Below are 21081 nucleotides of genomic sequence, written 5' to 3'. Positions count from 1 at the left end.
TGCCCACCTACGTCTGCGCCATGCCCGACGGGACAGGTAGGCCGGGCGCCCCCTTCTCTCCGGCTTCCACTTGTATCTGACCCTAGTCAGACCTTTGTACGGTGTTCAGAGTCTTTTATCCCTGAGATTGTTCTCGTTGTTGTCCTCCATTCCCAAAGAGGAGCGAGACCTCAGGGAGGTGACTCCATGACATATGAGTGAGGGAAGGTGGGCAAGGTCCCCTGCCTCATTTTACCCTCCAGAGCAACACCTGGAGACGGCCCTCCCCTGAGATAATAGAGCGTGGAGCACTGGGAAATCTTAGCCAATTCATCCACAAACTATAAAATCCAGAGAGCAGACATTCGGAGATGGGGGCTATCCTCTATGGCTCAAACCACAGATTCACCCAGACAAAAAGTATCCCACTATAAAGTAATTCTTTATATGAGTCAACTAGGTGGCATAGAGTGGATAAAGTGCCAGGCCTGCAGCCAGGAGTTCAAATGTGTGACCTCAAATACTTAGTAATGTGATCCCAGGCAAGTCACTTCACCCTGTGTGCCTCAGCTTCCTCTTCTGTAAAATGGGAATGCCCTGGAGAGGGAAACCCCCTGGACAAAAGTGCCAGGCCATTTTTACTTAAACTTCCAAGACAAATACTAATAGAGAAGAATAAAACAAAAAGTGAGCTAAATCTCCGAACAAAACCTTCAACTTTCAAGTGCTTTTGTTTTGGTGACCAAATAAAAATAAGAACATCATAACATTCAATTTAAGTAAAAATAAAAAGCACAAAACATTACTTTGTTCCCTTGTGAATCCCCAAGGCCTTTGGCTGGTTTAGAAAAAATTCGCTGTTGGAGATAACAGTGGTTAAAGTGCCAGCCCTGGAGTCAGACTAGCTGTGTGAACTTGAACAAGTCATTTAACCCCAACTGCCTCAGAAAAAAGGAAGAAAAAAGGGAGGAAGGAAAGAGGGAGGAAGGAAGGAAGGAAGGAAGGAAAGAAGGAAGGAAGGAAGGAAGGAAGGAAGGAAGGAAGGAAGGAAGGAAGGAAGGAAGGAAGGAAGGAAGGAAGGAAGGAAGGAAGGAAGGAAGGAAGGAAAGAAGGAAGGAAAGAGGGAGGAAGGAAGGAAGGAAGGAAGGAAGGAAGGAAGGAAGGAAGGAAGGAAGGAAGGAAGGAAGGAAAGAAGGAAGGAAGGAAAGAAGGAAGGAAAGAGGGAGGAAGGAAGGAAGGAAGGAAGAAAGGAAGGAAGGAAGGAAGGAAGGAAGGAAGGAAGGAAGGAAGGAAGGAAGGAAGGAAGGAAAGAAGGAAGGGAGGGAGGGAGAAAAAGTAGCTACTGTCCATGAGATCCTCTTCTTATCCATTGTCCTTACTTAGCAGGGGTTCTTACCCTTTTGTGCCCCGAGGGTCTGCTGCCCCCTTCTCAGAACCGTGTTTTAAAATGCGAGGGTCACGAGGAGGCGGGCGCCCATTAGAGAGCAGCCCCAAATTGCGTGGTTATTGCGCTGGGAAGGGCCTCTGCAGTCCTGGATTCACCTTCTGCTTTCGCTGTTCCCCGGTGACGCCGGGCGCGGCACCTGTCTAGGCCTCAGTTTCCTCCCCTGTAAAATGGACACATTAGGATCTCCGGCCTCTCGCGCCCCTTCCAGCCCAAACTCTGTGGGTTTTAATGCTCTGAGTCTCATTTCCGCCCCGAGAAGGGGGGGCAGAGCAAGGAGTCGGTCCCGGACTCAGGAGAAGCGCCCGGCCCGTGGGTCCGGCCCCTTTGCCCGTCTGTGGCCCGGGAGACTCGGGATGCTAAGCAGTAGCACCGGCGGAGGGAGGACCAGGCCCGAGATCCCGACTCTCCAGATTTAGGAGCGGCCCCGGCTGAGCAGCTGCCCCCCCCCCCGGTGCCCTCGGGCGCTTCCCCTGGAGAGCCCGGGTCCCAGGGAGACCCTGGGGGGAGCCCTGTTCCTGCGGTGCAGGTGCTCCCCCTGCTGGCAGAGAGCCGATAGTCCCCCTGGAGTCTGATTTTTCTGATTAGCCCTCGCGTGTCCGGGCCGCAGGGACAGACGAAAAGGGGCGGCCCCTGCCCGGAGCGCCCCTCGCCCCACAGAGCGCGGTTTGCCTCGGCTTCCGACGCCAGAGCCCTCCCCGTCCATTCAGCGGAGCGGCCCGGGGACGGCGCGGCCTCGGCGGCTTGGCCCGGTTCTCGTGCCCCCGGGCCGGCCTTTGGGGGGGGCCTCGGGCCCCAGAGTCAGCAGCAGTCCGCCCCCGTTCCCCGCCGTTTGTGGAGCCGCGGCCTCCTCCGGGCAGAGACCGGGGAGCTTCCTCCAGCTCCATTTTCAGATGAGGAAACTGAGGCACGGGGTGGAGTGGCAGGCCCGGGGCCGCCAGCGTCTGCGGCTGAGCCCGGGACCCTCCGACCCCCTACTCACTCTGTGCCCCCGGGAGACCGGGCGGGGGGGCGGGGCCGGGGTCTGGGGGCGCCGCTGGCTCGCGCCAGGGGGCGAAGCTCACGGCGCTCTCCGCCCCGCAGAGAAGGGCAAGTACCTGGCGCTGGACCTCGGGGGCACCAACTTCCGGGTGCTCCTGGTGAAGATCGGCAGCGGCCGGAGGTCCGTGAGGATGTACAACAAGATCTTCGCCATCCCGCTGGAGATCATGCAGGGCACCGGGGAAGAGGTAACCCTGGGCGCCGGGCCGCGGGGGGAGGGGCGCGGCCCCGCCCTCCCTGACCCCTCCCCCCTCCCCGCAGCTGTTTGACCACATCGTGCACTGCATCGCCGACTTCCTGGATTACATGGGCATCAAGGGGGCCAGCAGCCTGCCCCTGGGCTTCACCTTCTCCTTCCCCTGCAGGCAGGCCGGCCTCGACAAGGTAAGGCCCCGGAGGGCGCCCCGAGTCCCGGCCGACGCTGCTTCGGGAGGGGCCGGGAGGGGCGCCAGGGCTCATCCAGCCTGACCGCCCCATCGGACAGCCGGGAAACTGAGGCACACCAAGGGGCCCCACTAAGTGTCAGAGCTGGATTCCAGTCCTGATTCTGAGTCCGGAGCCCGCAGACAGACAGGTGTGGGGGGAGCCTGAGGGAGGAGCCTTGCCGGGCATCAAGCAGGGTAGTGGCCACAAGAGTCCACACCGAAGTGCATGTGTATGATGGAGCATTTATTAAGCACTGTCTGTATATTCTGGGGCCACAAATATAAGCAAGCAGAACAACTGCTCTCCAATAGCTTACACTCTGTTAGGAGAAGGCAGCGCTCGGAGGGGCGCGGGAAAGAGGTGGATGAGCTGAGGTGCCAGAGCTGGCGCAGCTGGAGGTGATGGGAAAGGCCGCCCGCTCCAGAGTCCTCCAAAGTCCATACAAACGCAGAGCCCTTAGAGCCCGAGACCTGCCGAAGGACAATGGCGGCAGAGGAGAAGGGGGGAGCAGCATTTATTAAATGTTTCCTGGGTGCTCGGCACTGTGCAAGTGGTTTCTAAATAGGGTCCCATTTGACCATCCCAACAACCCTGGGAGCTCATCCCCATTTCACAGATGAAGAAACTGAGGCGGGCAGGAGGAGAAATCACACATCCATTGTGTGTCAGAGTGAAGACTTGGGCCCAGATCTTCCTTATGCTAAACTTCGGATCTGTCCTTTTCAGTCTCGTTTCATAGCCCTTTCTGACATGTTCCTCTCGCACTCTCCCCCCCCCCCCCCCCAGTGTGTCCAGCCTGTTCTCTGTGCCTGCCATGCCTTCCTTCCCCTGCTGAACTCCTCCCGCTTCAGGAGCACTCCCCGGTCATCCCTGGTCTGTCAACAATAACTTTGCCCTATAGCGGCCCCTGCTTTTAACTCTGATACAATGACATTTTCAAATGGGGGGGGAAGGGGGGGAACCGACAGAGACGGAGAGACAGAGAATCAGAGAGAGACAGAGGGAGAGAGAGACTGTGAGAGAGAGAAGGAATGTCTTATTTCTTTCAGCTCAGGAGGGTTATAAAGACAGGTCAGGTCTTTTTAAATTGTACATCTCCATGAGTGTTTAGTCCAGAGCAAGGTCCACAGCCAGTGTTTAATAAAGGCTTTGAATCATAAATAATAAAGTCAAATAATAAACAGACGAATGAATGAACGCGTTGCATCATAGCGCTTTAGTCAAGCAGCAAGGAGCCGAGGTGACTCACTGTCTTGCCCTGGTCCATTCTTCCCCGGGCTCTGGGGCATGGAGGCCTCTGGCACTAAGCTGCTGCCGGTTATTTTTAGGGGACGCTGAGGATTAAATCAATCCAAGAACAGACTGTTCTCTCCCTAAACAGCATTCTCAGCCATCCCCGTCTCCCCCTTTGTGTAGGAGTTCTGGCTTATAGCCACGCTTCCACTTACTCTGCTAACAGGCCTGTGGGGCAGGGACAGGGAGGGTCCTTCCCATTGTTCAGAGGGAGAAACTGAGGCTGGAAGGTGTAGCGTGCTCTAAACCACACAGACTCGTGACTGAGTTAGGGCTTGGCCCCCTCCCTGGTATTGTGGGGCCTGGACCGTAGATTCTCCCCCACCTTATACCCAGTTAACTGAGACCCAGAATATCACGTGGAACTTTTTTCTCTTTCTAAAAACTTGAGTTTCCCAAGTGTCACAGAAACATCACCTTGTTGCCCCTTGTAGAGCTGGGGGAGACTGGAGGTCATGTGTTCTGGCCTGCTTTGAGCAGAAATAACGGTGTGGCTGCTCCCGAGGCTCATCTGGACCTTCTTCCCTTCTCTACTTTGTCGTTCTCTTGGAGGTCTCCATAATCCCATGGGCTCAGTGGTCATCTCTATGCAGATAAGCCCCAGATCCACAAAGCTGAGCTCAGTCCTGTGTCACTAGTCGCCTTCTGGAAATTTCTGTCAGCTTCTCAGATTCAACATGTCTGAAAATAACTTTGTATCTACTCCTCAAACCCCCTCCTTCTAATTTCCCCGAGTTCTGTCAAGGGCGTCGTGACCCTTCTAATCCCCCAGGTTTGGAATCAAATTTTCTCAGCCCTTTTCTCTTCCTCACATCTCGTATTCCCAATGGTCTGATGTTGTCTGTCTGTCTCTCTCTCTCTCTCTCTCTCTCTCTCTGTGTCTCTCTCTCTCTCTCTCTCTCTCTCTCTCTCTCTCTCTCTCTCTCTCTCTCTCTCTCTCTCTCTCTCTCTGTCTCTCTCTCTGTGTCTCTCTGTCTCTCTCTGTCTCTCTCTCTGTCTCTCTCTCTGTCTCTGTCTCTGTCTCTCTCTGTCTCTCTGTCTCTCTCTCTGTCTCTGTCTCTCTCTCTCTCTCTCTCTCTCTCTCTCTCTCTCTGTCTCTCTCTCTGTCTCTTTCCCTCCCTCCTTCTCTCTCTCCTTCTCTACTCTTTCTCTGTCACTGTTTCTACTCACAGAGTTATCACCTAGTTGCTCTGACCACCTCTCTCCCAGGTCCTACTGACTCACCTTTCCCCGCCCCTCCTCCACACATCCAGTTACTCCACATCTTGAGCTAACTGAGTCAATCACAATCTGACCCATGTCGTAATTGAGGTCATGATGAGCTGTGTGGACATGCAGGGGTTAATTGATTTTTTTTTCTGTTGTTCAGAGTGACTTCCTGCCTTCTCTTTCAGGGGATACTCGTGGAGTGGACCAAAGGATTCAAAGCCACGGACTGTGAAGGGGAAGATGTGGTGGAAATGCTCAGGGAGGCCATTAAGAGGAGAAATGTAGGTGCTTGGGGATCCTCACCCAGACACCCGGCCCTCACCTCCGTCTCCCCTGGCTCTCTGGGTCCCTCTTCCCCCCAGGGCCTCCAGACTGGAAGCACGGAGGGGATGACTTGGGAAGGACCCTGGGGTCCGTCCCGGTGCTCACTGCAGAACTTGCTCCTATCATAGGAATTTGAGCTGGATATTGTGGCCGTTGTCAATGACACGGTGGGAACCATGATGACTTGTGGCTATGAAGACCCTGACTGTGAAATTGGTCTCATTGCAGGTAAGCCCAGTTTTACCGTTATAGACCCACCTGCTCATGGCATTGTTTGGCTCAGTGGTTCTTGCCCCAGGCCGGGGAGGTCAGGAGTTTGTTATATTCTCTGGGCTGCATTCCACCTCCTGTATGAAGCTGTTTGACCCTGGGGAGTTAATTTGTCTAATCTGAGTTGGATAAATACTATCTGAGCCCCCACCCCCAAAGCTGCAGTGAAGAAGGTACTTTGTAAACCTGTAGAGATTTACAGATATGTAATGTGTGGGTGGGGAAACTGAGGCACAGAAGATCACTTGCTCAAGATTGTATAGTCTAGAAATAAGGTACCAGGAGCAAGGTCTCAGACCTGAATCTTCATCTCAGCAGTGCCCATCTCTTGCCAGGGACCTCTAGGCCAAAGGTTTCTTACCTGAGGTTTGTGAATCTGTTTAGCCAGACAGACAGATAAATGGATAGATGGATCAATAAATGGATAGATGATAATTGGAGCAGTGGATGGAAAAATAGATAGGGAGGGAGGTAGAGAGAGAGAGATGGTTAGATAGATAAATGGATAGAGACAGATGAATGGATGGGTGGAGAAATAAAAAAGAAAGATAATTAAGTAGAGAGATGGATAGATGAATGGATGTATAGATGGACAGACATAGATGTGGAGACAGAACTGTTTCAATAGAATTGGGGTTATATCCTCAGTAATCCTGTGCATTTTATTCCGCATTTCAAAAGATGATTCAGAGAAGAGGTTCCCAAGCTTCACTAGCCCGCCAGAGGGGTCCAGGACTCAGAAAGGCCGTGGCTGGTGTGCTGGGGGAAGTGCTGGTTTGGGAATTCAGGGAGCGCCCAGCCCACCTCTGCCATCTGCCACCTCGGTGACTTGGCAAGGTCCTCTCTCACTTGTAGGAAGCAGCTTCCTCCTCTGTGAACAAGGGCTGAACCTCCGGGGCTTCGGGGCTTCTCCCAGGGCTCCATTTATGACCCTTTATCCTTCTTTGCTTTTGGGGAGGAGAAAAACAAACCAATTCAGTGCATGTGTCTTAAGTGCAAGCTCAGTGCTCGTCCCTGAGGATTTGTCCAAACCAAGCATGCATATGTGTACACTCACACTCACTCACAATCACACACACACACACACACACACACACACACTCACAATCACACCCACACTTACATCCTCAGAGGAGCATTGAGTTTGCTGATCACGACAATCTTGAAATCCTCGAGTTGAACCCACGCCATCATCCGGGCTACTTTGTCTCTGATCCCATGAGGCCATGTCCTTGAGGGGAAGAAGCTGAGGCAGCTCTGAGGTGAAAAGCTTCTGGGGGCCTGCACCTTGTGCTCCAGACCCTCCTTTCACAGCTGAGGGAGCTGAGCCATCTAAGACCCACCCAGAGCCTTCTTTCCTCCCTACACTAATAATCCTGTGGATTCATTAATTATCTCAAGATCAGATAGCTGAATGACCAAGATTTCTGGCCAAGCAACAGGATAGGATCACATCCCTTTTCTTCTCTACTGATTAAAGGCTGTCACTCTTCTTCCTTTATCACTCATATATGTGTATGTGTGTGTTTGTATATATATATATATATATATATATATATATATATATATATATATATATATATATATATAAGCTGGCTTCTAAGCCCTCTCCCCTTCAGCCCCTCCCTGACCCACCTCCGGAAGCACAAGTCTGATGCTTTAACCTGGCTCTGGGGGTGCCGAGGGTGACCCTGTAACGCTGCTTCTGTGCCAGGGAGGTGACGGTCTTGCTGGGCCGGCAGCTGGCCCTGCCACAGGGGGCCTGGCGTCCATGCTGACCCCTGGATCCCTGTGGGACCCACCTGGCTCAGCGCAGCCACGCTCACACTGAAGCTCAGCCTTTCAGCTACAGCAGTTCACAGAACTCTGGAGGAGCACAGAGGGTCTGCCACGTGCGTCCGAGGCAGCTCCGTCTAAGCTCCAGACACTGCAGCTCCTGCAGACGTCACTGAGGGGCTGGGTCTGGTGCCCTTGGGTTTCCTTCAGGAACAGGCAGCAACGTGTGCTACATGGAAGAGATGAGCAACATTGAGCTCGTAGAAGGGGACGAGGGCAAGATGTGCATCAACACCGAGTGGGGCGGATTTGGGGACAACGGCTGCCTGGACGAGATTAGGACCCAGTATGACGTCGAGGTGGACGAAGGCTCCCTAAACCCTGGCAAACAGAGGTAAAGCCGAGGGGCTCTGGGTGAGCTTCATGTGCGGTTGCCCCAGGACAAAAGGGAGGCTGGCTAGGGCAGAGCAAAAGCACCACACATGGGTTTGGGGCCTGGTCCTACCACTTATTTCTGGGTAACCCTCAGCAAATCATTTAGTTTGCCTTTGCCTCAGTTTCCTCATCTGTAAAATGAGGGAGTCATATTAGGTGGCTCCTAAAGTTGCTTCCAACCCTAACTCTATGAGTTTGAGGTTTGGCAGGCTTATATTGGGGCACAACACAAGAGCTCTCTGACATTCCCTCCCTCCCACCAAAAAGGGAGTTTGAAGCACACCCTTGTATCTTGGATTTTTATTGTGATCATGTTTATTTGTAACCAAGAGCTGACATTAGACATAATGAATAAACATTGGAGACTTTACCACTAAGGGCAGGGGAAAATCAGGGCTGTTTACTTTCACCATTGCCATTCAGAATAGTTTTAAATCTTTGCAAAAACAGGGAAAGAGGAGGAGAGAGAGAGATTAAGTGCTAGCAAAGGAGAGATTTGCAAACCTCTTTCTGATGTTTTCATATACTCAGAAAAGTCAAAGAGTCTCAACAAAAACATTTGAGAGAATAGACTGACTTTCCCCCACTACCCCTACCCAATTCTGATGCCCCATTATAGTAGGAAGAAGACTCAGGGTTTTTAAGGGTCATGTCAATAGATTGTGAGCTGAGGAGAAGGGAGCCCTACTAAGTGGAAGGGCTCTGAGCATGGACCAGTGAAGGACTGTATGGCACGGGAAGAGCTCTGTTTGGAGAGATCTAAATTATCAGGTTAGCCAACAGGGAAGAATTTTGTTTTCAACATAATTCACTTGAAAATGGCTCTAGAGGGAATATTTATACAAACACTATTTACACATCTATAATTAGCTGCAATTATTCTAGTACCAGCAACTCACTTTTCTTTACTGCACTGAGATTTAGTGTTTCCTTGTAACTTCACTGAGGGTGGATGGAGCGAGCTTTTTTGGCACTTATTTTTACCCCAGGCACTGTGCTAAGTGCTGGGAGTACCAGATAACATTCTCTGACCTCAGGAAGCTTTCCTTCCAGTAGTTTGCCAGTAGGCGTTCCAGTAATGCTCGCCACACATTAATTTGGGAGCTAGAAATGGGAGGTGCGCCCAAACAGGCCGTCCAAGGATAGGAATGGCCAAAGCGTGGTGGAGAGCGCATGGTGGAAGATGTCCAGGAAATGCTGGGGAAGCCCAGAACTGAGTGAGAGAAGGCAACCTGCCCCCTATTTTACACATGAGTGCACTCAAAGCAATTTAATGACTTGTTCATCATCATGACTTGGTTAACACGACCCCCATTTATTCTTCCTTGAAAAAGGTACGAGAAGATGACCAGTGGCATGTACCTGGGGGAGATCGTGAGGCAGATTTTAATCGACCTTACCAAGTACGGACTCCTGTTTCGAGGGAAGATTTCAGAGCGACTCAGGACCAGAGGCATATTTGAAACCAAGTTCCTGTCCCAGATCGAAAGGTAACGACTCTGGCTCTGGTGGGCCAGCAGGGAATTGGGCCATTGGGTTTATCACTGAGTCGGCACGTGGTTCTTTAAAAAATAACCGCTCCTCTAGTGCCTCTGATGGAGTGTTTAGAGATGCCTTATAGTGAAGACAAAAATAACTTACGGTTCTTTATAAACTCATTGATCACAGGATCCAGGGCTAATGGGAACCTCAGAGATCATACACTCTAACCTCTTTTATAGATGGGTAAAATGAGGTACAGAGACTTAGTACTAAGTGTCTGATGTAGCATTTTGTACTAACTAGCACTTCATCCACAATATTGTATAGTCTCACAATAACTACAAGAGGTCACTTTTTAATATGAACGCATTAATCAATTGTTCTCCTCCAAATACTAACTTAGGTCAGTTGTCCTGGATGAAGGGTTGGAAGTGATGAAAACAAATTTGAGGGGCAGAGGGTAGAGAAGTCATGGATGGGGCCCCAGAATGAGGATCCTTGAGGGCTGGGGAGAGGCGAGATATGGAAGAGGGACACAGGAATATCAATAGTAGCTGCCATGTGTAGTGTGCCTGACAGTTAGGTATACATTCTCTTCTTTAGTCCTAAGTGGTAGAAACTGGAAATATTGACCTTATTCGAAGTATGGTGTTCTAAAAAGAGTCTTGGGCCTGAAATCTGAAGGTCAGGGTTCAAATTCCATTATAGTTGGTCATGTCCGTCCAGGCCCTCTGTAAAGGACAAGGATGGGAACTGGATTTGTGATTTGATTTGATTTGTGATTTTTAATAATAGCTTTTATATTTTCAAAATGCATGCAAAGAGAGTCTTCAACATTCACCCTTGCAAAACCTTGTCTCCCTAATTTTTCAAGCTTTACTTGCTGAAATCCAATATACGTTAAACATGTGCAATTCTAAACATATTTCCACATTTATCATACTGCACAAGAAAAATCAGATCTAAAAGGAAAAAAAGAAGGAAAAAAAAAAAAAAGCAAATAAACCACCACAAAAAGGCGGTGATAATGTGTTGTGATTCACATTCAGTCCCCGTAGTCCTGCTTCTGGATGTAGATGGCCTGTCCATCACAAGTCTATTGAAATTGGCTTGAATCACTAGTGTCGAAGAGAGCCACATCCATGAGAATTAATCATGACATAATCTTCTTGTTGCCATGTATAATGATCTCCTGGTCCTACTCATTTCACTCAGCATCATGTCAGTCTCTGCAGGCCTTTCTGGAATCCTCCTGCTGGTAGTTTCTTTTTTTTTTTTTTTTTTTTTAATTCATTTTTCCAAATTATTCCCTCCCTCCCTCCCTCCACTTCCTCCCCCCGATGGCAGGTAATCCCATACATTTTACATGTGTTACAATATAACCTAGATACAATATATGTGTGTAAATACCATTTTCTTGTTGCACATTAATTATTCTGCTGGTAGTTTCTTATAGAACAATAAGATTCCATAGCATTCATATACTATAATTTATTCAGCCATTCCCTAACTGATGGGCTTCTATCTGCTCACCTTCTAGTTTCTTGCCACCATAAACAGGGTCGCCGCAAACATTTTTGCACACGTGGGTCTTTTCCCTTTTTTAAAGATCTTTTTAGAATATTAGCCCAGTACTGACACTGCTGGATCAAAAGATATACACCGTTTGATAGCCCTTTGGGCATAGTTCCAAATTGTGCTCCAGAATGGTCCGATCAGTTCACAGTCCAACAACAAGTGCCAATCACTTTGTTGGACTGGTGATTTAATAGATATAGAGAACTTACCTCCAGGGGAGGTAAGCCTTCTGTGGACCTCAGTTTCCTCATGTATCAATTGAAAGTATTGGACTAGATGGTTTCTTTTTTAAGACCTTGGGACTTAGAGCAGGAAGTATCCTGAGAGCATATGTTTCAATCCTTTTGTTTTATAGAATGGTAAACTGAGTTTTCAGAGTAGTGACATATGTCCAAGTAACAACTCTGGCTCTCCTCAGATATTCTGTGATTCATGCAGGCTTCTTCTGGGGTCAAGAAGTCACCTTGCCCCTGCTGGAATGCTTGTCCATCTTCTAAGGACATACTCTGCTAGACCTGAGATCTCACCCAGGCAAAGGAGCTCACAGTCCAGGGGTTCCCTGCCCATCATAAGCAGCTCTTGTGCATGGTGTCCCCCCCCAAGTTCAATGCTAGGATCTTCCTGGCGTGCTGAGGGGATCTACCCGATTGTAACATCAATATCACCAAAAATCTGTCCAATGTGCACACGACGCTTTTGTTTTCAGAAACTTCAGCAACTCGTGTGTGGGAGGCAAGCTTAATAGGAAGGGAGGCTGCTGGACTCCTAGAGCCCTGCTTTGTGGGGGAGAAAAGGAAGCAAGCGGCTTCCCTCCCAGTTCTGCTGAAGAGACTGGAGGCATTAAGTCAGCAGAAGGAGCACTCAGCTGGAGTCAGGAGATCTGGAGTCAGAATGTTGGCTCTGCTACTTCTTCCAGGGGCTTAGTGGGCTCGTGTATAAAAGGGCTAGACTGGAAGTTCTTGAAGGCGCCTTCTAGCATGCTAACAGAAGAGCGCTAGACTTAGAATCAGGAAAATCCAGCCTCAGACACTCTGGGCAAGTCCCTAAACTTCTGCCTCGGTTTGCTTATCTGTAAAATGGGAATAACAATACCTGTTTCCCAGGGTTATTGAAGATCAAATAAAACCATATACAGCGTTTTGTAAACCTTAAAGCACCACATGTTATTACCAGTCCTCGATCAATCCCCCTAAATTTCAGAAGCTATTGTCTAGTGTCATGCTCTTCTATTATCTTCCCTGCTCTGAGTCTGGTGGGTGATACTTATTCAATTCATTAAATTCAACAAATACTTATTAAACCTTTACTTTGTAACTGCTGCTACAAAGATGGGGAAAAAATGACCCAGTCTCTTCCCTTGAGCAGATAGTCAGCGAGAGAGAGGCTTGGGATCAGGGGAAAGCTGGGCTTAAATATCACTTGGGACAATCCCTGGGTGGCTTCCACAATCTCTTTTGCTTTTTAGCTTCAGTTTCCTCATTGGAAAAAAAAGGAGAACACCATATGGACTGTCCCCCTCCTAGGGTTGCTGTGAGCACTGAATGAGGCGATACATGTATAGGGCACGCTACAGAAAAGTCGGGTCTTTTATTTCACATAAGACTACAGAAGGGACATGATACGTAAGTGTAATACAAGGGAAGGAGAATTGCTGTTATTTATAGAGTGCTTTAAAGTTTGCAAAGCACTCTACAGATAGTATCTTACTTGATAGTCATAGTAACCCAGGGAGGTAGTTCTGTTATTATATATTATATTATATATTATATATATATGTTGTTATATATATTATATATGTTATTATATATATTATATAATATATTATATGATATATTATATATATATTAAGAAACTGAGGCAAATGGTGGTTAAGGGACTTATTCAGGATCACACAGCTAATAAATGTCTTGAGGCAGGATTTTAAGTCAAATTTTCCTTGACTCTGCTCTGCGGTGCTGCCTAGCTACTTCAAAGAAAGGGCCCTCAGTAAAGGCAAGATATCTTCAGTAAATTTGAGGAGAGAAAACTGAGATATGAGAAAAGGTTTCATGAAGGAATTCATATCTGAATTAATCCATGACTTTTAAAGTAAGACAGATTAAGAAATCTAAATTATATATAATACGCTAAACTATATAAACACATTTATATAGAGAAATGTTTATATTTTTATAAATATTGTACATACTATATAATTATCCAGTTATATATTAATAAAACATTAAATTTATGTGTTTAATAATATACTTAAATATATAAATTAAAATAATATATTTAGAATATATAAATGTATTTTTATTGGTGTCTTTTATTTGGACATCACTATCATTTTTTATCTCCATTCAGCAAATTGAACCCTCTCTAGTGACAAAGAAAAAAAATGAATAAGCAAAAGTCTGTGACGTATAAATAAGGTCTGACAGCTTTTGTGATATGCCATTCTAGTTGTCTCCCATTTCTCTGTTCTGAAAAGGGTGAGATGCTTTATTCAGGCCCTTCACTGGATTGTTTTTTGTTTTTTTTTTTTATTACTCAGTTCAACGTTTTTATAGTGGCAGTGTTTATCAAGATAAATTTTTCTCTTGGTTCTGTTTGCTTTACTTTACATCAGTTTATATAAATTTTCCCTTTTCTTTGAATTCCTCATGTACATCAAAACTTCCATAACAATGTTCCATTGCATTTGTGTAGTATTTTTTTCAGCTGTGCCCCCAATCGATGGGCATCAACTTTATTTCCAATGCTTTGCAATCAAAGAAAGTTTTAAGACCATTTTGGTGCATTTCAGATTCTTGTTTCTCAGATTTTGTATATACCCTGTAGTAGAATTGATGAGTCAACAGGTATGAACAATTTGGTAGGAAATATTTTCTGGGCATGTGAGAAACAGTGTATGTCAGAAACAGGGAGGAGATGGCATTTGAAGCTAAGGAGATAACCAGGGCCTAGCCAGAGTGTGTGAAGGAGAAGGAAGTGAAACAGCTGAGAGGTTAGGTTGGAACCCCATTGTGGAAAGCTTTAAACACTCGTCTGAAGACCTGGTTCTTCAGGGGGCCAATAGGGAAGGTACATGAGCAAGAAAATAGCCTGGCTTAGGAAAAATCCTTTGACAGATGAACTGGAAAAGGAAAGGACTGGAGGTGGAGAAACCAATTAGAAGCTTTTAGGATGAGGGCCTGAATAAGAATCACACAGTGGTGTGAGTGGAGAGAAAAGGATGGATGAGAAATGGCTACAGAATGGTATGTCCTTGATGTAGAAAAGTTGGGAAATGGAATTTGGGGAGTGGAAGTCTAGCATGCCCCCAGGACTGAGGACATCCCAGCACTTGGAGATGTTGACCTGGAGCAGATTTGGGAGTCATGGGTGTAGAAAGGATGGTGGAACCCAGTGGAACAGGGAGCAGCCAAAAAAGAGGGCAGAAAAGGAGAGAGGACCTAAGACAGAGCTCTGAGGGACTCCCAACACCCTTTGAGGTGGAAATAAGACAGAGCTTGCCAAAGAGCTTGCTGAGGAGCAAGCAGCCAGATGGTGAAGAGGAGGGCCAAGAAAGGGTGTTGTCATCCAGCCCAAGGAAGGAGTGAACAGCAGGAAAAGAGTGGGCGACACTGCCAGAAGCTGCCAAAGGTTAAGGTTGGGAACTGGGGAAAAAACATCAGGAGGACTAAGGCATGCTTTGACATCGGGGATCAGAATTCAGATCCCAAGGAGCTGAGAAGGGGAGGAGAGGGTGATGGCAGTGGGTGTAGCTGATGGATATTAGGTATCTGTCAGGGAAAGGGAGGCAAAATATAAATAGCTCCCAGGGAGGGAATCAGGGCCCTCCTGCACTTTCTTCTCTGAATCTAATTTAAATAACTGTGAGGAACAGAGGGTGACCCACAGCCGTGACGGGAAATTTATCTTGGTGAGCTTGAAGGCAATCGTCTCCTGCTCTGGTAGGACGTGACTCATTTATTCATTCCCCACACACTATGCTGGAGTCCTGTCCTGAGGGCTGTCTGGAATAGGAGCAGCCCTCTCTCTGCCTTTAAGGAGTTTGCCATTCATTTGAATGGCATTCATTTGGAATATGAGAAGTCATTTTCCTCTGGCTCATGGTCCCCTGGGTGATGGAACAGGACTCCAGGCTCAGCTCCCTTAATGGCCAGCTTTACGCCATGTTGCCCCAGTCTCTCTGCTGGTCTCCAGGCTCACATTTCCTCCTTTCTTTCCGACATCTTGAACTGGATGTCCAGTAGACATCTTAAAGTCTGTCCAAAATGGAGCTCATTGTCTTTCCTCCTAACCAACCACCCTATCATGGGGACCAGGAGACCATCCCGGAGTCTCTTGTTGGGTCTAATTTTAAGCACGTGTCGCTGAAAAGGGCCAACTCTGGGGAAGTGCCCCCATCAGCAGACTGGTGGCTCTTGGTTGCCATATTACATGGAGAATGGGACCCTGGAGGGGCAGATTTCCCAACTTTTATGTAGACAAAGTGAATAGCCCAGACATGGTGGGTCCCATCTGAAGGACGGCGAGTGGGGGCAGTAGTTGCTGGCCTTGGAGATTCCGATTCCTGCTGGGAGTCCTTGGAATAGTGGGTCTCCTCCCAGGTCCCAGGCTCAGAACAGAAGGGACTCCAGGCCCCCAGGTGCCTTCTTGATCAGACTTTTTCTCTGTCTACAACATGTTACAGTGACGGGCTGGCCCTCCTCCAGGTCCGGAGAATCCTGCAGCAGCTGGGCCTGGACAGCACCTGCGACGACAGCATTGTGGTCAAGGAGGTGTGCGGGGCTGTCTCGAGGCGAGCGGCCCAGCTCTGCGGAGCCGGCCTGGCAGCCATTGTGGAGAAGAGAAGGGAAGACCGCAAAGTGGAGCGCCTAAAAATCACAGTGGGCGTGGACGGGACGCTCTACAAACTGCACCCGCAGTGAGTATCCTCATCCACAGTAGGTGCTTTATGCTTCTTGTCCAGAGGAGAGCAGAGAGATGTGGAGACCTGGGGATTAAGTCCCTGATCATCTACTGATCCACTAATCACTCAGTTAACAAGCATGTATTAAGTGCCTACTATGTGTCCGGCACACAGTAGGAGAACAGAGTTAAATATGAAAGTCTCTCTTCTCCAGGAGACCACCAAATATACACGTAGATGAATATTCATAGTAAATACAGAACAAGGCACCTGTTTTATCTCTCCAAGTATCATCATCATCTCTAAAGCAGAGACCAATAGTAATAACAACGTATCTTCCATAGCAGTATAGGCTTTCTTCCAAAGCGTGACTGTCCAATCATGACACACGGCGTGGGGCTCTCCGGAGCCACCCCAGCTTCTGATCTAGACGATTATAATGGCTAACATGCCTTCGCTGCTTAAAAAGTTTGAGTCAGAACCAGGGCTCAGATTTTGCATTTGATGTTTCCCATCTTTGGCAAGCTACCCAGTCCTCTGGGCTTCGTTCTGCCAAATGGGTGCAGTCTCTTTGAAAATGCTAATTATGAAAACGATTTTAAAATTTCCAAAAAACCCTTATTTTAAAATGTTGCTTATGAGCGGTCGCTAGATGGAGCCATAGTACGCAGAGCCTCAGGCCCCAAGTCAAGGAGACTCCTCTGCTTGACTTTAAACCCGCATCAAACATTGCTAGCTATGGCAACCTGAGAGAGTCATTTAACTGCCTCAGTTTACACATCTGTAAAATGAGATGGAGAAGGAAATGGGAAATCCCTCCGGTTATCTTTGTCCAAAGGGTCATGGAGAGTCAGACGTGACTGAAAAATGACAGAACAAAAATTTCCTAATTTTGTGTTTTAGTTATTTAAAATGATATGATTTTGGTTTTTCCAGTACAGATTATGGAAAGGAAAGGCCTAATTCTCTACCCATTCCTTCTCCCTCTCTCTGGAGCATCACTGCTTCAGATAATTTTAAATCTAAACCTTAAATTATAGAAAATTCCCCATCGGCATTGATGAAAAGAAATTTCACGCTGGGAATTCCCTTGAAATAACAGATCTAAATTATAAATTTAGATTAATTAAAAATTCAAATTCAAATTAAATTCAAGTTAAATTTAAAATTTAAATTAAATTAAAATTAAAAATCGAATTTTATTATAGATGTGATAAGAGATTCCATGTCTGTTGTCCCAAGACTAGCCTAGATAAATTCAGAGAGATTCAACTCCAGATTAGCCAAAGAGAGGGTTTCAGCCAAAACAATTTAAAAATCAAAGTTTTTTTTAATAGATAAGAGATTCCATGTCTATCTTCCCAGGACTAGCTTAGATAAATTCAGAGAGATTCAACTCCAGATTAGTCAGAGAGAGGGGAAACCGTCTATTATTATTACTATTGCTATTATGTTGCTATCTTACATATATGTAGCATTTTAATGCTTACAAAGCTCCTTAAACACATTCTCTCATTTGATCCTTGCAACAACCTTGTGCAATAGGTGCTACTATTAATCCCATTTGACAGATGGGGAAACTGAGCCTAAGAGAGATGACTGAATAGTTGTAATAACCCAAGATCTTTGAATCCAATCATTTGACTCCAGCGATGTCCCTTCATTCCACTTACTCGCCTGATGTCTCCAATATCCACAGAGGGCCCAGGCAAGGGAGTTCACTGGTCAGTGAGACCTCGGTGATGGTCTCAAAGAGCCAGGCCAAGGGGCTCAAACATGGAGGTCATTTGCAAGCCATTTTGAGAAAGGAAAGACCTCTGTGAGGCTCTTATGCTTTCTCTCTTTATGATTTCTGTAGCTTTTCTCGGATCTTGCGGGAAACTGTGAAGGAGCTGGCCCCTCAGTGCGATGTGACATTCATGCTGTCCGAAGATGGGAGCGGAAAGGGGGCTGCCCTGATCACAGCCGTGGCCAAGAGGTTGCAACTGAGGAAGGACAACTGAGGAGGAACAGCTCAGGCTTGGCTGCAACGGTGGCTGAGGTCCCTTGCCAACCTCCTTCCTTTGGGAAAGAAATTGAGTAGAGACCAATGGTCCGAGCTGCTCTTTGGGGGCAATAGAGGGAGCTTCGGGGCCTGGGCCACTCGCCTTGGTCTTTTCATGGCACAAAGAGAAATCTTTGGGGTTACAAGAGCTAGAGGTGGGATGAATGCCGTAGAGAGCCAATAGTTCTCTGGGAGACCCAGGAGCAGAGGTTTCCAATTTATGGGTGCTGAAGACCCTCAATTTACAGCAACAGAGCTTAAGACTGATATAACCTGAAGAAATTAGATTATTCAAGGATATGTTTCAGGCTGCTTGCTTCAGCTGAGCTTTGCCTCATTCCAGGCCCAAAACCCCCAGCTAATTATAGCTCTGTCAGGAAGTTTCTTCCCCCCACCCACAGCTTTTTGCCTCAGGCCACCTCAGAAATCTCTTTCCTTGAAGTAATCTCAAGGAGCCAGCTCCCAAGTCCCAAGGCAGCTTCCTTCCCAGTCCATGTGAGCTTAATACTGGAGGACTAAAATTGGTAATAAATTTCCCCTTGGGGATGAAGAAGAAGTGCTCCCTCACTCCAAGATCCTAAGGTTCCAGCAATCTATTTTGTCCTCTCCCTGTCAAGAGAAACATGTATTTCAAAAACTTATTTTTTTGTTACTGTGACCTTGACAAAACCCAACAAATAGGAAAATTTCTATGTACAAAGAACAGAGAGGATTATATATGAAACTACTACTCCTATTGTATAAAGATCAGTATTTAAAAAGCAAATAAATTTAACGTGTTAGTTTCAAAGAAGTCCTGCTTATGTCTGCTTCTGAACTTCCCTTTGATCTCTGCTGTGCATTTTTAAATGCTTTATCAAGGCTTTTCTTGCCTTCCCTCCCTTTTTTAGCAATAGAATCACTAACACCCAATATTAAAAAAAAAAATCTTCCCATGTAACTAACACTTATAAACAAGCAAAACAAATTCTTGTATCGGTCGTGTCCAAAACCATATGTCATATTTTGCATGTTCATTATTGCTCCTCTGCAGTTGTGGCTAGTTTTTTCATTGTCGAATTCTCAAATCTTTTCTCTCTCTCAATTCTTTTCCTGGTTCTGCTCCCTTCACTCTATATCAGTTCATGGGAGTCTTCCCGGGTTTCTCTGAAACCATCCCTTTCCTCCTTTCTCTTGAGTTAAAATGGACATGGAAGCTAGGAATGAATGTTTACTGTATACCAGACTCTTTAGTTATTCAGTCTTGTCCAAATCTTTGTGACCCCATGGACAATAGCACAGCAGTACTGTCCATGGCTCATACATACAGGAATAGTTTGCCGTTTCCTTCTCCAGTGGATTAAGGCAGATTTGCCAGTCTGAAGAGAGAGAGAAAGAGTCAGCTGGAAGAAGGAGGAATCATAGTAGTCCTATGTCTGTCCCCAAAATGGAGACCCCCTAGAAGGAACCCCGCAATGGGAGACAAGGATGAGTGGAAAGACATTGCAGGGTGAGAAGGCAGCTGAATCATGGTGGTCATGTCTTCAAGAGTTGGAAACATAAGCAGGAGGGAAATTTTAGAGCTCAGGCAGTCTTAGAAATCCAAGGATGGTGCACTAATCACTAGTCTGATCTCTCTAGTCTGGCCATATCTGAACTGTTGTATGCTGGGCTCCCATCTTAGGAAGAGCCTTGAGAAGCTGGACCCAAGACAGGGGAGGGAGCCAAGTCTGCCCAGTTTAAAGAACTGGGGATGTTCTGCCTGGAGAAGAACCACTGGGTGACGGGACAGATGGGAAAGGCTTTTTTGGGCGAGGAAACTCAGGGGGCAAATGGAGCAGTAAGGGGGAGAAATGGGGAGGAGATAGGTTGAAAATTTGGGCTTGAGACAAGGCAGAACTGTCCTAACAATCTGAATTGTCCTTAAAATTGACTCAAACTCAGGTCTTCTCACTCCAAACAGAGTTCTTTCCACTCTGAGACCCTGATTCTCAAGCATTTTCCACTTGAAAGGACCTTCCAGGGACACTATCCATTCCACCATCCTGCCTTTTTAGCTTTAGCTAAATGATTTTCTCACTCTGAGTCTCAGTTTCCTCACTTGTAAAATAAGTAGATTGGACTGAGAATGTGGGAGCCGGCACTGGTCTGGGCTGCCAGGGAATTCTGGCTCGAAAGCTGGAGTTGTCCAGGCAACCTCATCACATTCCGCCTGATTCATGGCGTCATGGGATTCTGCTCCTGGAAGGGAACTTTAAATACCATTAGCATCTGGGTCATCAAGACACCCACCCCTACACCATCTAGGGGAGATGGTGTCTACCCTAGTTCTAGACACCTTTGGGGGAAAAGAAGCTACAACCACCTTAGGTAATCTGCCCTCATGACTAAGTGACCTTTAATGTTTGGAATTTTTGTTGAATTAAGCTCCCTTCCCCAAGAAATGGCTTGTGTTTCTTCTTTGGTTTAACTTATTGCATAGCTACATGGATAAATAGACAGATAGATGAATGGACCAATAGATTCTTAGGTGATTATTTGGTGCCAGGTTCTGTCTGAGCACTGGAGATAAAATTACAAGCAATGCAATCTCTGCTTTCAGGAAACTTACATCTTAGCAGGAGAAAACAGCACATAAAAAAGGAGTTGGAAATGAGTTAGGGGGTAGAGAGGACCAGAGGATGGAAGGGAAAAGGGTGCAGTTCAACAGATGATGAGAAAGAGATGGAAGGAGAGATTCTAGAGGGGATGTATGGCTGGAGTCATTTCTAAAAGCCCAAGCAAGAAGCCACCAATGAGAAGAAGAGGGCTCTAGGTTGGAGGTTTCCCAGAGTGCCAAGGAGAAGATAAAAGCTATTCAGTACTGACTTGGCTGGTTCTTGTCTAGGGGTCCCAATCTTA

General features: G+C 47.0%; 2 protein-coding genes and 1 long non-coding RNA gene across 3 annotated transcripts in view; 2 read left to right on the top strand and 1 right to left on the bottom strand.

Annotated features, from left to right (window-relative positions):
- The window catches only part of LOC141558810 (uncharacterized), a 6051-nt gene extending 3383 nt beyond the window's left edge, over nt 1-2668 (bottom strand). The window contains exons 1-2 of the long non-coding RNA XR_012487149.1: nt 2521-2668; nt 1376-1586 (exon numbers count right to left, since the gene is read on the bottom strand). This is a non-coding gene — a long non-coding RNA (uncharacterized LOC141558810). The remainder of the gene's footprint in view (nt 1-1375; nt 1587-2520) is intronic.
- The window catches only part of LOC141558809 (hexokinase HKDC1), a 34725-nt gene extending 15734 nt beyond the window's left edge, over nt 1-18991 (top strand). The window contains exons 10-18 of the mRNA XM_074296557.1: nt 1-36; nt 2507-2652; nt 2726-2848; nt 5578-5673; nt 5845-5944; nt 7973-8156; nt 9532-9687; nt 15939-16172; nt 18016-18991. The exon at nt 1-36 is cut by the window's left edge and continues 269 nt beyond it. Coding sequence (XP_074152658.1) covers nt 1-36; nt 2507-2652; nt 2726-2848; nt 5578-5673; nt 5845-5944; nt 7973-8156; nt 9532-9687; nt 15939-16172; nt 18016-18160 — 1220 coding nt within the window. The 3' untranslated portion in view covers nt 18161-18991. The remainder of the gene's footprint in view (nt 37-2506; nt 2653-2725; nt 2849-5577; nt 5674-5844; nt 5945-7972; nt 8157-9531; nt 9688-15938; nt 16173-18015) is intronic.
- A 1449-nt stretch (nt 18992-20440) lies between these two features.
- Nucleotides 20441-21081, top strand: part of HK1 (hexokinase 1) — a 112518-nt gene continuing 111877 nt past the window's right edge. The window contains exon 1 of the mRNA XM_074296553.1: nt 20441-20550. The gene's annotated coding sequence lies outside the window, so the exon portion shown is untranslated. The remainder of the gene's footprint in view (nt 20551-21081) is intronic.

This window comes from Sminthopsis crassicaudata, chromosome 2, assembly GCF_048593235.1.
Source record: "Sminthopsis crassicaudata isolate SCR6 chromosome 2, ASM4859323v1, whole genome shotgun sequence".
Lineage (NCBI taxonomy): Eukaryota > Metazoa > Chordata > Mammalia > Dasyuromorphia > Dasyuridae > Sminthopsis > Sminthopsis crassicaudata.
The sequence above is the reverse complement of the archived record's forward strand: the minus strand, read 5'-3'. Positions and strand labels throughout refer to the sequence as shown.